At 41.1% G+C, this 14,933-nt stretch overlaps 4 protein-coding genes across 4 annotated transcripts; 3 read left to right on the top strand and 1 right to left on the bottom strand.

Moving 5' to 3' along the window:
- On the top strand, positions 103–1,443 carry LOC109948837 (putative germin-like protein 2-1). The gene is made up of 2 exons (XM_020562546.1): positions 103–644; positions 770–1,443. The coding sequence occupies exons 1-2, from the start codon at positions 524–526 to the stop codon at positions 1,303–1,305; spliced, it is 657 nt and encodes a 218-aa protein (XP_020418135.1). The 5' UTR covers positions 103–523; the 3' UTR covers positions 1,306–1,443.
- On the top strand, positions 3,136–9,708 carry LOC18780153. The gene is made up of 8 exons (XM_020561665.1): positions 3,136–4,180; positions 4,304–4,441; positions 4,595–5,658; positions 5,899–5,956; positions 6,834–7,730; positions 7,825–7,965; positions 8,188–9,373; positions 9,544–9,708. Exons 1-8 carry the CDS (start codon positions 3,136–3,138, stop codon positions 9,551–9,553), a joined length of 4,539 nt encoding a protein of 1,512 aa, XP_020417254.1. The 3' UTR covers positions 9,554–9,708.
- LOC109948413 (wall-associated receptor kinase 2-like) lies at positions 10,170–11,169 on the top strand. The gene has a single exon (XM_020561295.1). The coding sequence runs from the start codon at positions 10,177–10,179 to the stop codon at positions 11,149–11,151; it is 975 nt and encodes a 324-aa protein (XP_020416884.1). The 5' UTR covers positions 10,170–10,176; the 3' UTR covers positions 11,152–11,169.
- Positions 13,587–14,725, bottom strand: LOC109948511. The gene is made up of 2 exons (XM_020561661.1): positions 13,933–14,725; positions 13,587–13,624 (listed from the first exon to the last, which is right to left on the bottom strand). Exons 1-2 carry the CDS (start codon positions 14,723–14,725, stop codon positions 13,587–13,589), a joined length of 831 nt encoding a protein of 276 aa, XP_020417250.1.

Below are 14,933 nucleotides of genomic sequence, written 5' to 3'. Positions count from 1 at the left end.
GTACTTTTAAGAAAAGTAATTAAATCACATCAATATATTAGCAGACTTTGGTGAATGGTAGGCCAAAGATATCAGTTTTTAAAGGTAAACCAAAATGTGATTTCAAAGTGCGCATGGAAAAAGAGCTATAACTCTGTCCCTTATATATAAAGACACCTTGGTCAATGGTAGGCCAAAGATATACAAGGAGCCGACCACATCAGCTCTCAAAATTACACAAGAGAACGCTTGTCTGCATGAGAGCAAGCCATTATATCCCTTTGCTACTACTGTAGCACGCCGCTAGGCAACAAGCACTAATAAAAAAAAGAAAAAAAAAAACAGAAGAAGGGGCAGACTTTATATATTTCAGCGCTTGAACTGCAGAGATATATGTACACACATATATATATGGTTGTAGTTGTTTTAGACCCTTGCAGTTCCTCACTTTCTTCTTGTACTTTTGCACAATTTTTTCCCACAACTTAAATTTGACCCACAAATTAGACACAACTTCTAAAGCAGCATATACTTAAAATACCAAATGGCCTTTTATATTTTCTTCTTTGGGTTAGTCTTATCTTTTTCTTTGTCAGTTGTCAATGTCATTGCATCTGATCATAGTCCGCTTCAAGATTTCTGCGTTGCAGACACGAGAAGTCGAGGTATATATGATTTTTTTTTTTGCTTCTCTGCTTCTGAAAAAAACTAACCAAAATACTCAAATTGGTTTGAATTCTATGTGTATATGATGTTATCACCAAACTAACTTGCAAGTTAAATGTGGCAGTGCTGGTTAATGGCCTAGCTTGCAAGGACCCCAAGACAGTTGAAGCTGCTGATTTTTCATTTGGTGGGCTTCATTTAGAAGGCAACACATCAAACCCAATTGGGTCAAGTGTAACACCAGTAACTGTGTTTCAGCTACCAGGACTCAACACTCTCGGCATTTCTCTTGTCCGTATCGACTATGCACCATCAGGTGTCAATCCTCCGCACACTCATCCTCGCGCCTCCGAAATTATCACAGTCCTGGAAGGCAGCCTTGAAGTTGGGTTTGTGACATCGAGCCCCGAAAATCGTCACATCACCAAGGTGTTGCAGAAGGGTGATGTGTTTGTTTTCCCCATTGGACTTGTGCACTATCAGAGAAATGTAGGATCCGGTCATGCTGTTGCTATTGTAGCTCTCAGCAGCCAAAATCCAGGTGTGGTGATAATTGCTAGTGCTGTGTTTGGGTCCAAGCCTTGCATTGCCAATGACATTCTTGTGAAGGCATTTCATGTTGATAAAGGTGTTATCAATTACCTCCATTCTATATTCTGAATAAGTGAACCAACCTCATTTGAATATAAGGGGTGGATTTTTACCCTGCTATTCAATTATTTTGTACTATGGTCATGAAGAGGAAACTATATAGACAGTGATTAAAGAACTCTATCCCAAAGTTATATATTGATTGTATTGTTATGGCTAAACTAGAAATTGTGCTTTTACATGCATGGTTTGAATTGGACAGGACGGACATGACTATTTCGATTAAAATGGACTATTGTCATGTTTCATATTTGGTGCTTGGAGATGGACAATTGTTCCACATATTATCAAAAACAAGACCTATCCCCCATGATGAGAAGGGGGACAGGACCGGGTCCAACCCCAATCCTATCCTGGCTAGCTCATTAAATGATAGGCCGGATGGAGATGTTGGCGAGAGGGATTCCGAGCTTCTACATTTAGAAATAGTGCATTTAGCCCCGTTTCATGAAAATTGGACTATTCATCTAATTCAATGCTTGTAAATATGCCACGTCGGCTACAATAAGTTTGTTTCCTTTTTAAAAACAAACACTGTTAGTGGCTTTGACAACAACAACAAAAATCCCTCCATCTCCAGTCTCGCCTACTACTGTCTTGGTTCTTCCCTCTTGTGTCTTTGTAAGTTGACTTTCGTTTTTTTCTCTTTCGGCTTTATAGCTATTGCAAATCTGCTCCAATCAATAGCTTCTAAATTCCAAATACACTACTGCAATTGATTGTTATTGCAAGCTGTAGTTATCAGCAGAAATTGATAATAAAAACAAACCAATTGATTACTATATATTCTGATTGATGAACGGGTTTGGTCGTTTATTTTCTTCAATGTTGGGTTACACTACCCATCTTCAGCAAACAATGGAGTTAAAGACGTATGTGAGAAAGAGGTAGAAAGTAAAATTTTCCAAATAAACAATCCATCACACTGGATACGACACCTGAACTTGGGAGGAGGGGCTGGACTAGGAGAGCCTACTTGTTGTTCAGAACAGTTGGATGTATTGCCTCCTAGCACAGGAAATTCCCCGTCATAGTTTTCTGAAAACTTAGAACCAATTATGAGTCTACAACGTCTTGGTTGGCTCCTCTTGTAAGCCGAAGCTCCGAAATAAAGTACAAGAAGAAGTCAAGGCCAAAAAAAAGAAGAATAAGAATAGATTACAAATACAGAGAAAGAACTCAGACAGAAAAAAAAAAAAAAAACAAAACAAAACAAAGAACCAAGAGAGCGGTAGGTGAAACTAGAGAATTTATTGTCAAAGGGATTATTATTTATTTTTTCTGTCAAATGCACTAAAAAAGGTCAGTTTTTTTAAAAAAGGACACAAATTTATTGTAATCGATGTGGCATATTCACAAGCATTCAATTAGTTGAATGGTCCAAATTTTATGAAATGCGAGTAAATGCACCATCTCTAAATGTAGAGGCTTGGGATCTGGGGAGAGTATTAGATTTCAAATTTGGAAGGGGAAATAAAACATTTAACCTGGCACTAACGGTTTTACATTTTGATTGAGATATCTTTTCAATTAAATTACTAAAGACATCTTTCCCTAATAATTAGTAAAGATCTCTTCCGTTAAATTCCAAAAGATGATTATAGTAAGCCTTAGGATCAAAGCAATGGATCGGTCAACTCTTTCGTCAAATGACAAGTCCCATCCCTCATTCCACATAAAGAATATATCCCTACTTGGATGAACTGATTAAAAGATTGAGAAAAATTAGGGGTTGCTATTAAAAATCCAGCCATTGGTTTGATCGTGGGCTTGACATGAAAAATCCCTCTAATTCTTACCGCAATGTTCTAGTCTACGCATTTGCCTAGGCAACAAGACATGGAAGGGATTTTCTTTCAGTCCTTACATGGGATGCCAATTATGCGACTGATCTCATTGCTAATAATAGTTTTAGAGCTAGTGCTTGTATTACCAATTAGCACATCATCAACAACAGCAGCAGCACATGATCATCAAGCCCTCCTGCCTCAGGCCTTGCTTGGCTGCTCTGACCGCTGTGGTAATCTCACAATTCCATATCCATTTGGCATGGCTCCAGGTTGCTACCGCGGCCCTGAGTTCTTCATCAACTGTACTACTACTCACGAAGACGAAAACCCGGTACCATATTTGACAAAGATATCAGGCAGTCCTTATGATCTCATTCAGCTCCGCGTCACTAACATCTCTCTTGAGGAGGGTGATATGCATGTTTTGCAGCCTGTCACTCGATCTTGCGGTGAAGATCAGAATGACACTGACGGTGTGCTCCTCCTGCCCCCTCCTTTCACCTTCTCTGAAGACAAAAACTATTTATTCGCCGTTGGATGTGGCATTGTTGCAGTATTTCAAGGTTCCCGTCCAGGCCAAGGCCTAGATGGAAACACTACCTTGCCCCATATAAATCGCTATTGCGTCACCTATTGTGACGACAATTCTGATGGAAATAACACTGACCCAGTAATTAACGACGACTCTTGCTCTGGCTTTGCCTGTTCCCTAGCTCAACTCCCTGGAGGAGTGCAAAATCTTACGGTGATGTTTACTCCCGTTAGTAATATTAGTCGAGCTCGACATAGAAAATGGTACACTAAGTACCCGTGCAGGTACGCCTTTCTTGTGGAACAAAGCAAGTTCACATTCTCCCCCGGAACGAGTTTTGAGCAACTCAACAACACAAGCCACCTTCCAGTGGTTGTCAATTGGGAAATCGGGGGTCATGGGACATGCGATGCTGCTCGAAAGAGCAAGAAGGACTTTGCTTGCAAGGGAAATAGCAAGTGTGTGGATTGGCCTAGTGATAACATCCATGGCTCTACAGGTTACATTTGCAAGTGCAAGAAAGGTTACCAAGGGAACCCATACCATCCAGATGGCTGCCAAGGTGATCAAATCACAACGCAGAACATATTTATATACATGTGTATATATAAATATTTAAATGTTGGGATCTTAGTTATCTGAGTAATTTGTGATGAAAGGGTTTAATTTTGTGATTTTGTTTCAGATATTGATGAGTGCAAGTCAAATCCCTGCCCTGTCGGAAAGTGCATAAATACACCTGGGAGTCACTCTTGTTTATGTCCCAATGGCACCAAAGAAAGAAGTTGCAAAGAGAAATCAAAGACCCTTCTCATGGTTATGGGTATGTGTTATATATGTTTGACTAATAACATGGGATATTGACTAATAACATGGGATATTGGTTCTATGGTCATAGCACATTAAACACGCTATAGAAAATTATAGAATGAATGAAATACATTCTTAATTCCAATTTGATAATGTTTAAGTGCAGGTATCAGTCTAATCTTGGTTTTACTTGTTGGAAGTTCGAGTTACATATGTTGGGGAATGAAGCAACGAAAGTACATCAGACTCAAGGAAAAGTACTTTCGAGAAAATGGCGGTTTGTTGTTACAGCAACAGCTTGCTCATCATGGAGGTGAGGCAACCAGAATCTTTACTGCAGTGGAACTTGAAAAGGCTACAAACAATTACCATGATAGTAGAGTCCTTGGCAGAGGAGCTTATGGAGTAGTTTACAAAGGAATATTACCAGATAACAGAACTGTTGCCATAAAAAAGTCGAAAGTTGCTGCCCCAACTCAGAGTGAGCAGTTTGCTAATGAGTTGACTGTTCTTTCTCAAATCAATCATAAAAATGTGGTGAGGCTATTAGGCTGTTGTTTAGAGGCAGAAGTGCCTTTACTAGTTTACGAGTTCATCACCAATGACACTCTTTTTGAGCACCTTCATGGTAAACAAAAGAAAGGATCATCGTTTGTATGGGAATTACGTTTGAAGATCGCAGCAGAAACTGCTGGAGCACTAGCATACTTGCACTCCTCCACTTTCATGCAAATCATACACAGAGATGTGAAAGCTATGAACATACTATTAGATGATAATTATACAGCAAAAGTGTCAGACTTTGGAGCTTCAGTATTGATTCCTCTAGATCAAACTCAAATAAAAACATTGGTGCAAGGGACATTCGGATACTTAGACCCCGAATATCTTCATTCAAACCAACTAACAGAAAAGAGCGATGTTTATAGCTTTGGAGTTGTCCTAGCAGAGCTACTGACAAGAAAAGTGGCATTTTCTTATGATAGGCCCGAGGCAGAGAGAAGTCTAGCAAGACTTTTTGTTTGTGCAATGGAAGAAGAGCGCTTGGATCATATTCTTGATGGTGACATTGTCACTGAAGGAAATATTGAGACAGTAAGAAATGTGGCTCATCTCGCGAAAAAATGTTTAATGTTAAAAGGGGAGGAAAGACCTACAATGAAAGAAGTAGCTATAGAGCTAGAGGGAATTATGAGAACTATGGCAAACCACCATCCACAGGGAAACAATGTTCAATTGCGTCCTGAAGACCAGACTTCGAATTTTCTGGGGTCACCTTGAAATGCTTCTGTTGCTGAATTTATAAGTGATTGTGTTTCTTGTGATCATACTTTTTGTTGTCGAACGAATTCGAAGTCGTATTCAACCATTTAACTTGCAAGTTAATATGGCAATGCCAATCGTCACATCACCAAGGTGTTGCATAAGGGTGATGTATTTGTCTTTTCCATTGGACTTGTGCACTATCAGAGAAATGTAGGATCTGGTTATGCTATTGCTATTGCAGCTCGCAGCAACCAACATACTGGTGTGGCTGCAATATTTGGCTTTCTGTGCAGGCCTAATATGGCCAATTCATTCTTCTGATGCAAATTCATTTTGGAACATGTTTAATCAATTGCCTCCGTTCCCGATTCTAAATGAATAACTATAATTACAAAAAACATATGCAAGAAGACCAACCCCATTTAGTTATAAGGGGGTGTCATTTTAAGTTGATTTTGATTTTCCCCAGCTATTCGATTATTTTGTACTATTGATCATCAAGAAAAAAAATAAGACACAGATTATAAGAACTCTATCCCAACATTAATTGTATAGTAAATGGTTGCACTAGAGACTTTGCTTTACCGTGGCTGCACTACTAATTCAGATATGTGTTAATTTGAGAAACTAAACATAAATTCCAGGACAAATGGAGTTGCATTTTGATTGTGATCATATCTTTTCCTTTTAATTATTCAAGATCTGTTTCTTTTAATTACTCAAGATCATTTTCTTTTAATCACTCAAGATCGTTTCCTTTTAAAGATGATTATTAAAGTCGATAAGGAGAATAGAACCATTTGATGGGATATTGAACATGTGTCTGGTCAGTATGGGTATCTCAGCAGGTCATGGAATATATTCTCCTAGGGGTTACATGGCTCAGCTTAATCACAGCCATTGATTTGATTTTGCGGTTGACACTCATTCCTACAGCCATTTAACCTCTTGCAACAGAGATGATCCTCTTCACATTTTTTGCCCCAGCCACTTTATTTTGGCTAGTCCCAACTCAACTCCCAAACAAAACAAGACTATGAGGTTTTGCTTACAACCCTTACATGGGATGCTACTTATGCCACAGTTCATCTCATTGCTAATACTAGGAGTACTAGTGGTGTTTGTATTACCAACAACAGCTGAAGCAGATCAAGCCCTCTTGCCTCAAGCCCTGCATGGCTGCTCCGACCACTGCGGTAATGTCACAATTCCATATCCATTTGGCATGGCTAAAGGTTGTTACCGGGGACCTGAGTTCTTTATCAATTGTACTACAGGTATCACTCCCGACGAAGAACCAATACCATATTTGACAAAGAGATCAGGCACTGATAATCTCATTCAAATCCACGTTACTAAAATCTCTCTTAAGGGTGAGTTGCATGTTTTGCAGCCCATAACCCGAGCTTGCGATGCAGATCTGAATGTCGGTTTGGAAACTGATCTCCCCCTGCCCCCTCCTTTCACCTTCTCCAATACCAAAAACTATTTTTTCACCATTGGTTGTGGCTCTTCAGGTAATCTTTTAGGATTCCGTCCAGGCCTTGGCCTAGATGGACACACCTTGTCCAATATCCATCGCTATTGCTTCACCTTTTGTGACGATAATTCTTCAGGCAATGACACCGACCTAGTAATTACTGACGACTCTTGCTCTGGCTTTGCCTGTTCCCTGTCTTCACTCCCTAGTGGGGTGCAATATATTTCTATTATATTGAGTCGCAGTATGCCTACCAACTGGTACTCTAGCTACCCGTGTAGGTATGCCTTCCTTGCCGAAAAAAGCGAGTTCACATTCTCCCCAAACACAAGTTTTCAGCAACTCAGCAACACAAGTCACCTTCCAGTTGTTGTCAATTGGGAAATTGGGGATCATGGTCCATGTGATTTAGAACAAAGGAGCAAGCACGCTGACTTTGCTTGCAAGGGAAACAGCACATGCATAAATTGGCCCAATGTCATCCGGCCTACAGGTTACATTTGCCAGTGCAAGGAAGGTTACCAAGGAAACCCATACCTTCCAGATGGTTGCCAAGGTGATGAGATGAGATCATCTTAGTGATTTTTTAGTTGTTGTTCTATTTTAAATATTTTATAAATTGGGTTATAAAATGTGACATGTTTTTTCAGATATCGATGAGTGCAAGTCAAACCCCTGCTCTGCTGGAAGTTGTGTAAATACACCTGGGAATTACTCTTGTATATGTCCCAACGGCATGAAAGGAAGAAGTTGCAAAGATAAATCAAAGACGATTGTTTTCATTGTTATGGGTATGTATTGTTTATTTAACTAGTGAATTAATCTGAATATATTGCTTTTTTCAATACTTTGACCTTAAAATAGAGAGCAGTACATATATACAGAAAAAGATAGATTAAGTAAAACACACTTCTTGCAACCAATCTTATTTTAAACATCCTGCCCCATGAAAAGTATAGAATGAAAAAAAAAAAATTATGAAATCCAGTTGGGTATGTTTCACTTATGTGCAGGAATTAGTGTCATCTTAGCTTTACTGGTTGGAAGTTCATGCTCTATATATTGGGGGATGAAGCAGCGAAGGTACATCAAACTCAAAGAAAAGTACTTTCAAGACAATGGTGGTTTATTGTTGCAACAAAAGCTTGCTAATCATGGGGTTGAGACAACCAGAATCTTTTGTGCAGAAGAACTTGAAAAGGCCACAAACAATTACGATGACGGCAGGGTCCTTGGCAAAGGATCTTATGGAATAGTTTACAAAGGAATTTTACCAAATAACAGAACTGTTGCCATTAAGAAGTCCAAAATTGGTGCTCCAACCCAGAGTGAGCAGTTTGTTAATGAGTTGGTTGTTCTTTCTGAAATCAACCACAGAAATGTGGTGAGGCTGTTAGGTTGTTGTTTAGAGACAGAAGTGCCGGTACTAGTTTACGAGTTCGTCACCAACGGCACTCTTTTTGAGCATGTTCATGGTAAAGAGAACAAAAGATTATCGCTTACATGGGAATTACGATTGAAGGTTGCTGCAGAAACTGCAGGAGCTCTAGCATATTTACACTTCTCAACTTTCATGCAAATCATACACCGAGATGTTAAAGCCATGAATATACTTTTAGATGAAAATTACACGGCAAAAGTGTCAGACTTTGGAGCTTCTGTATTGATTCCTCTAGATCAAACTGAAATTGTAACTTTCGTGGAGGGAACACTTGGATACTTAGACCCTGCATATCTCCAATCGAACCAACTAACAGAAAAGAGTGATGTTTATAGCTTTGGAGTTGTGCTAGCAGAACTATTGACAAGCAAAGTGGCATTTTCGTACGATAGGCCTGAGTCAGAGAGAAGCCTAGCAAGAATGTTTGTTTGTGCAGTAGAAGAAGAGCGCCTAAATCATATTCTTGATGGTGACATAGTCAGTGAAGGAAATATTGAGACAGTAAGAAATGTGGCCCGTCTCGCAAAAAGGTGTCTAAAGTTAAAAGGGGAGGAGAGGCCTACAATGAGAGAAGTAGCTACAGAGCTTGAGGGAATGAGAATTATGGCAAATCATCCACGGGGAACTAATGCTGATGACGATTTGGGTCCCGAAGATCAGACTTCCCTTTCGCTGGGGTCACCTTCAAACACTTCCGATGATGACTTTAGAGGTGATTGTGGTCCTTGTACCACAATTACTACTGGTACAAGTAGCAGGTATGGCAGAATGCAAATTGAGATGTTAATCATGTTATTAATTGATTGAATTGTTGATTTTTATCTATATGAAAACTTTTGCCGGGTGTACATAAATACCAGATATATTAGGAGGTACTATTGTGTTTAAGTAATTTTTATATAAACTCTGATTCCTGTTGCTGCCGCAGGAGTATTTAGAAGACACCGTCTATATGCATAATGGGTGTGTTTGAGATTTTGGATTGGCAGCTAAGCATGACAAAAACAGCCCAACGAATTGAAACCGCTACAAATTGTTGAAGCCCCAAACACAAAAGATAGGAACAAGCAAAGACTGCAGGTACCATGCCCATATCTGGCGAAGACTTTTCGAATTGACTTGTTCCTGGTGATGTAGTATTATATGAATTGTAAACGCATATGTGGTCATGGCAATTTTTCTTTGCGTGTTGCAATAATATAATGTATATGGTTAGAAATATATATATTATGCATCTGAGGTCTTGATCATAATAAAGATGCCCACGCCTCCAAAGTCTCACCGTGGACTCAGACTCAGCCAAGTAGGTCAGGAAAAACAAACATTAATAAATGTAGCAATCAACTTTTTTCCTGTAATTTGCACTTATTACTAAAGAAAAGCTTTCCTATCACCGGTTGTCTACAACCATGCGTCTATTGAACGAAACGAGACGAATATCTATAACACCAAGTACACCTAAAAATTTCTCCATTGACCAAGTCTCTTCACTACAACTACTTCGCCTATATAGCCGAAAGAAAATGGTCTCACTAGACAAGACATTATACAATTATACAAAATGGTCTCACACTACTGCTTAATCGGGGTGCTTATGCCGCTCTCATTGCTAATTGCACAAGCAACTGCAACAACAGATGGAGCTCCATTAGCCCGCCCCAACTGCCCTAACAACTGTGGTAATCTCACAATTCCATACCCATTTGGGGTTAAAGAAAATTGTTACTTGAACTCTTCCTTTTTTATCAATTGTACTCGTGACGAATCCAGGGAACCCCAAATAGTACCATATTGGGGAAATAGTGGCATGATTGTTTCTAACATCTCACTTGAAGAGGCTGAGCTGCAAATAATGCAGTTTGTAGCCAAAGATTGTTATAACCAGCTGGGCAACCAAACCTACAACAACCACCCTTGGTTTTCAGTGCCTCCTTTCACCATCTCCCAGGCCAAAAACAAGTTCATAGCTGTTGGCTGTGACACCATTGCTATTTTCCAAGGCTACCGCGCTTTCCCGAATGACCAAGAAAGTTACTTGGCCGGGTGTATGTCGTTATGTGATAGCCTTGACAGCATTGAATATCAGGACTCTTGCTCCGGAATTGGGTGCTGCCAAACTAACATCCCCAGTGGGCTGCAAAATCTAACTGTGACATTGTCTAGCACTTACAATCATACCAAAATAGTAGGGGACTTGACCAACTGCAGTTACGCTTTCCTTGTGGAAGAAACACAGTTCAAATTCTCCAATTCAAGTTTTCAACAACTGGAGAGCATAACAGAACTTCCAGCGGTTCTTAATTGGGCAATTGGGGAGGATCCAGATCCATGTAATACGGCTCAAAAGAGGAAGGATTTTGCATGTAAAGCAAATAGCAAGTGTGTCAACCTGGTCGGTCGCTCTGCTGGTTACATTTGTCAGTGCTTGCAGGGCTACCATGGCAACCCATATCTTCCAGATGGCTGCGAAGGTGAGAACACTATAAATTTGTTTAAAGACATGCCGGCACGCACGCACACACATGTAAAAACATAACAAGGAATTTAAAGATGCATAAGTATGTGTTGGGTTGTAATGTATTATGTTGAAGGAGATCGAGCTTAGAATGGGATGTTGATTCTGTCAATATTGTAAATAACTTCTTTCCTTATTTGTGAATGATTTAGCTTGATCGTAGGAACCATATTAGGATGCTTTTGTAACTATAAGTTTGTGGCTCTGCCTCTTGAATAAAATAACAAATCAATTACATATCATTTTCTTACATGGTATCAGAGCATTGATCTGGGCAATAACCAAAAACACAACAAAACCCTAGCCGACCTCCATGGCAGAAAGCAAACCATCAGGCACGGCTTCGGAAACCAAGTGGGATAATCCCAATCACCAACTATACCTTCATCATTCAGACCAACCCGGTGCTATTCTTGTGCCGCAGCCCTTGGTCGAAGATAATTACAGCACATGGAAGCAATCCATGACTATGGCCTTAACGGTCAAGAACAAAGTCGGACTCATAGACGGTTCGATCGAAGAGCCGAATGGGAAGGATCCAAGTGAATGGCAGTAGTGGAATCGTTGCAATACTTTGGTCCAAACTTGGCTGCTAGGGTCGATGTCAAAAGACATTGCCAGCAGCGTGATTAAATGCAAGAATGCTAGGCAGATGTGGCTGGAACTGCAGGAGAGATTCTCACATGTGAACGTGGTTCAACTGTTCAATATCGAGAACGAGATTCATGACTGTGTGCAGGGAAGTATGTCCGTGGGATCTAACTTCACGAAATTGAAGGGACTAAGGGATGAACGTGACGCTTTGTGCACCTTCCCAATCTGCACTTGTGGATCTGTCAAAGAAATGGCTGCATATTTGGACATGCAGAAGACCATGAAGTTCCTCATGGGTCTCAATGACTCATATGCAAGTGTTCGTAGCAACACTTTGCTGCAAGATCCCTTACCCACAGTGAACAAGGCGTACTCCCTAGTTCTGCGGCATGAGAAGCAATCGAAAGTGACAGTAGGTAAAGCTCAGGCACACCCGGATGCGGCCGTGTTTGCCGTGAATCCGAAGGAGAAAAGGGTGAGTTGAAGTGCACCAAGTGCAACAAAACAAATCACATTGCCAAGAATTGCCGTGCACACCTAAAATGCACATTTTGCGGATGGAAGGGTCACACAACCGATTATTGCCGCAAGAAGAAGGCAGCGGCTGAGGCCGAGTTTGGTGCGATGATTTCCAAAGGGAACCAAGAAGCAACGTGTGTGAGAGAGAGGAAGGAGATGCAATTCCCACTTACTGCTGAAGAGTGCAAACAGATATTGAGTGAGCTGCACAACAAGTCCTCCTCTGCTAATCATGTTGGTAATTCTACAACCCATGCCCTTTCAGGTAAAGTTTTTTCACTCAACTCTAATGGCAAACAAAGTACTTGGATTTTAGACAGTGGATGCACGGACCATATGATTTATGATTCCAACCTGTTCTCTACCTCGAGGCCGGTCACTAATCACACAGTAGAATTGCCGAATGGGTCCGTGGCACAAGTGACCCACATTGGCACAGTTGCCTTGTCCCCCAAATTGATTCTTGAGAACGTTTTGTGTGTCCCGTATTTCAAATTGAATTTGATTTCTATTAGCAAGTTAGCCAATTCATCTTGCATAACCATTTTTCTAAACCAATTTTGTATCATACAGGACCTACGTTCGGGGATGATGATTGGGACGTGAATTGAACAGGAGGGCCTCTACTATCTCGATCGAGGCAAGACAGGAACATGCAATCAGGCACAAAAATCCAGCCCATCCCTTTGGCACCAACGCCTTGGCCATCTATCTCCCAGAGTTCTTCCATTATTCTCTTTTCCAAATTTGAAACATATCTCTTGGAAGACTAAGAAACAAACAACGGTATCGCGTTCAAGTGCGGAGGCCGAGTATCGCTCCATGGCTACCACTTGCTGCGAAGTCACATGGTTGAAGAACATTTTGAAGGATTTGGGAGTTGATCACACGCAGCCAGTAACCCTGTTTTGTGATAATCAGGCGGCTATACACATAGCATCGAATCCGGTGTTTCATGAGAGAACCAAACACATAGAGATAGATTGTCATCTGGTTAGAGAGAAAATTCAGAAAGGGATGATTCGGACAGCTTATATTCGAACTGCAAATCAGCCAGCCGATTTGTTCACTAAGCCATTAAGCTCGGCATGTTGAAGGAGATCGAGCTTAGAATGAGTAGTAATTGAACTTGAAGGAAAAGGAAGTTTTGTTTGTTTAGCCAAAGGGCAAATTGCACACTTGTCAGTATCACAAGAGGTATGTTTCAAATTTGGAAAATAGAATAATGGAAGAACTCTGGGAGATGGATGGCCAAGGCGTTGGTGCCAAAGGGATGGGCTGGATTTTTGTGCCTGATTGTATGTTCCTGTCTTGCCTCGACGAGATAGTAGAGGCCCTCCCATTCAATTCCCGTCCCAATCATCATCCCCGAACGTAGGTCCTGTATGATACAAAATTGGTTTAGAAAAATGGTTATGCAAGATGAATTGGCTAACTTGCTAACAGAAATCAAATTCAATTTGAAATACGGGACACACAAAACGTTCTCAAGAATCAATTTGGGGGACAAGGCAACTGTGCCAATGTGGGTCACTTGTGCCACGGACCCATTCGGCAATTCTACTGTGTGATTAGTGACCGGCCTCGAGGTAGAGAATAGGTTGGAATCATAAATCATATGGTCCGTGCATCCACTGTCTAAAATCCAAGTACTTTGTTTGCCATTAGAGTGGAGTGAAAAAGCTTTACCTGAAAGGGCATGGGTTGTAGAATTACCAACATGATTAGCAGAGGAGGACCTGTTGTGCAGCTCACTCAATATCTGTTTGCACTCTTCAGCAGTAAAGGGGAATTGCATCTCCTCCCTCTCTCTCACACACGTTGCTGCTTGGTTCCCTTTGGAAATCATCGCACCAAACTCGGCCTCAGCCGCTGCCTTCTTCTTGCGGCAATAATCGGCTGTGTGACCCTTCCATCCGCAAAACGTGCATTTTAGGTGTGCACGGCAATTCTTGGCAGTGTGATTTGTTTTGTTGCACTTGGTGCACTTCAACTCACCCTTTTCTCCTTCGGATTCACAGCTAGAATTCTTCACGACAAACACGGTCGCATCCGGGTGTGCCTGAGCTTTACCCGCTGTCACTTCCGATTGCTTCTCATGCCGCAGAACTAGGGAGTACGCCTTGTTCACTGAGGGTAAGGGATCTTGCAGCAAAGTGTTGCTACGAACACTTGCATATGAGTCATTGAGACCCATGAGGAACTTCATGGTCTTCTGCATGTCCAAATATGCAGCCATTTCTTTGACAGATCCACAAGTGCAGATTGAGAAGGTGCACAAAGCGTCACGTTCATCCCATAGTCCCTTCAATTTCGTGAAGTAAGATCCCACGGACATACTTCCCTGCACACAGTCATGAATCTCGTTCTCGATATTGAACAGTTGAACCACGTTCACAGGTGAGAATCTCTCTTGCAGTTCCAGCCACATCTGCCTAGCATTCTTGCATTTAATCACGCTGCTAGCGATGTCTTTTGACATCGACCCTAGCAGCCAAGTTTGGACCAAAGTATTGCAACGATCCACTGCTGCCATTCACTTGGATCCTTCCCATTCGGCTCTTCGATCGAACCGTCTATGAGTCCGACTTTGTTCTTGACCGTTAAGGCCATAGTCATGGATTGTTTCCATGTGCTGTAATTATCTTCAACCAAGGGCTGCGGCACAAGAATAGCACCGGGTTGGTCTG

Source organism: Prunus persica, chromosome G4, assembly GCF_000346465.2.
Source record: "Prunus persica cultivar Lovell chromosome G4, Prunus_persica_NCBIv2, whole genome shotgun sequence".
NCBI lineage: Eukaryota > Viridiplantae > Streptophyta > Magnoliopsida > Rosales > Rosaceae > Prunus > Prunus persica.
The sequence above is the reverse complement of the archived record's forward strand: the minus strand, read 5'-3'. Positions and strand labels throughout refer to the sequence as shown.

Coding starts and splice junctions, on each gene's coding strand:
- LOC109948837 (XM_020562546.1), top strand. CDS start 524: ATGGCCTTTTATATTTTCTTCTTTGGGTTAGTCTTATCTTTTTCTTTG. Junction 645..769: donor TGCAGACACGAGAAGTCGAG/GTATATATGATT, acceptor TAAATGTGGCAG/TGCTGGTTAATGGCCTAGCT.
- LOC18780153 (XM_020561665.1), top strand. CDS start 3,136: ATGGAAGGGATTTTCTTTCAGTCCTTACATGGGATGCCAATTATGCGA. Junction 4,181..4,303: donor CCATCCAGATGGCTGCCAAG/GTGATCAAATCA, acceptor ATTTTGTTTCAG/ATATTGATGAGTGCAAGTCA. Junction 7,966..8,187: donor GATTGTTTTCATTGTTATGG/GTATGTATTGTT, acceptor ACTTATGTGCAG/GAATTAGTGTCATCTTAGCT.
- LOC109948413 (XM_020561295.1), top strand. CDS start 10,177: ATGGTCTCACACTACTGCTTAATCGGGGTGCTTATGCCGCTCTCATTG.
- LOC109948511 (XM_020561661.1), bottom strand. CDS start 14,725: ATGTCAAAAGACATCGCTAGCAGCGTGATTAAATGCAAGAATGCTAGG. Junction 13,625..13,932: donor TACAACCCATGCCCTTTCAG/GTAAAGCTTTTT, acceptor TGTATCATACAG/GACCTACGTTCGGGGATGAT.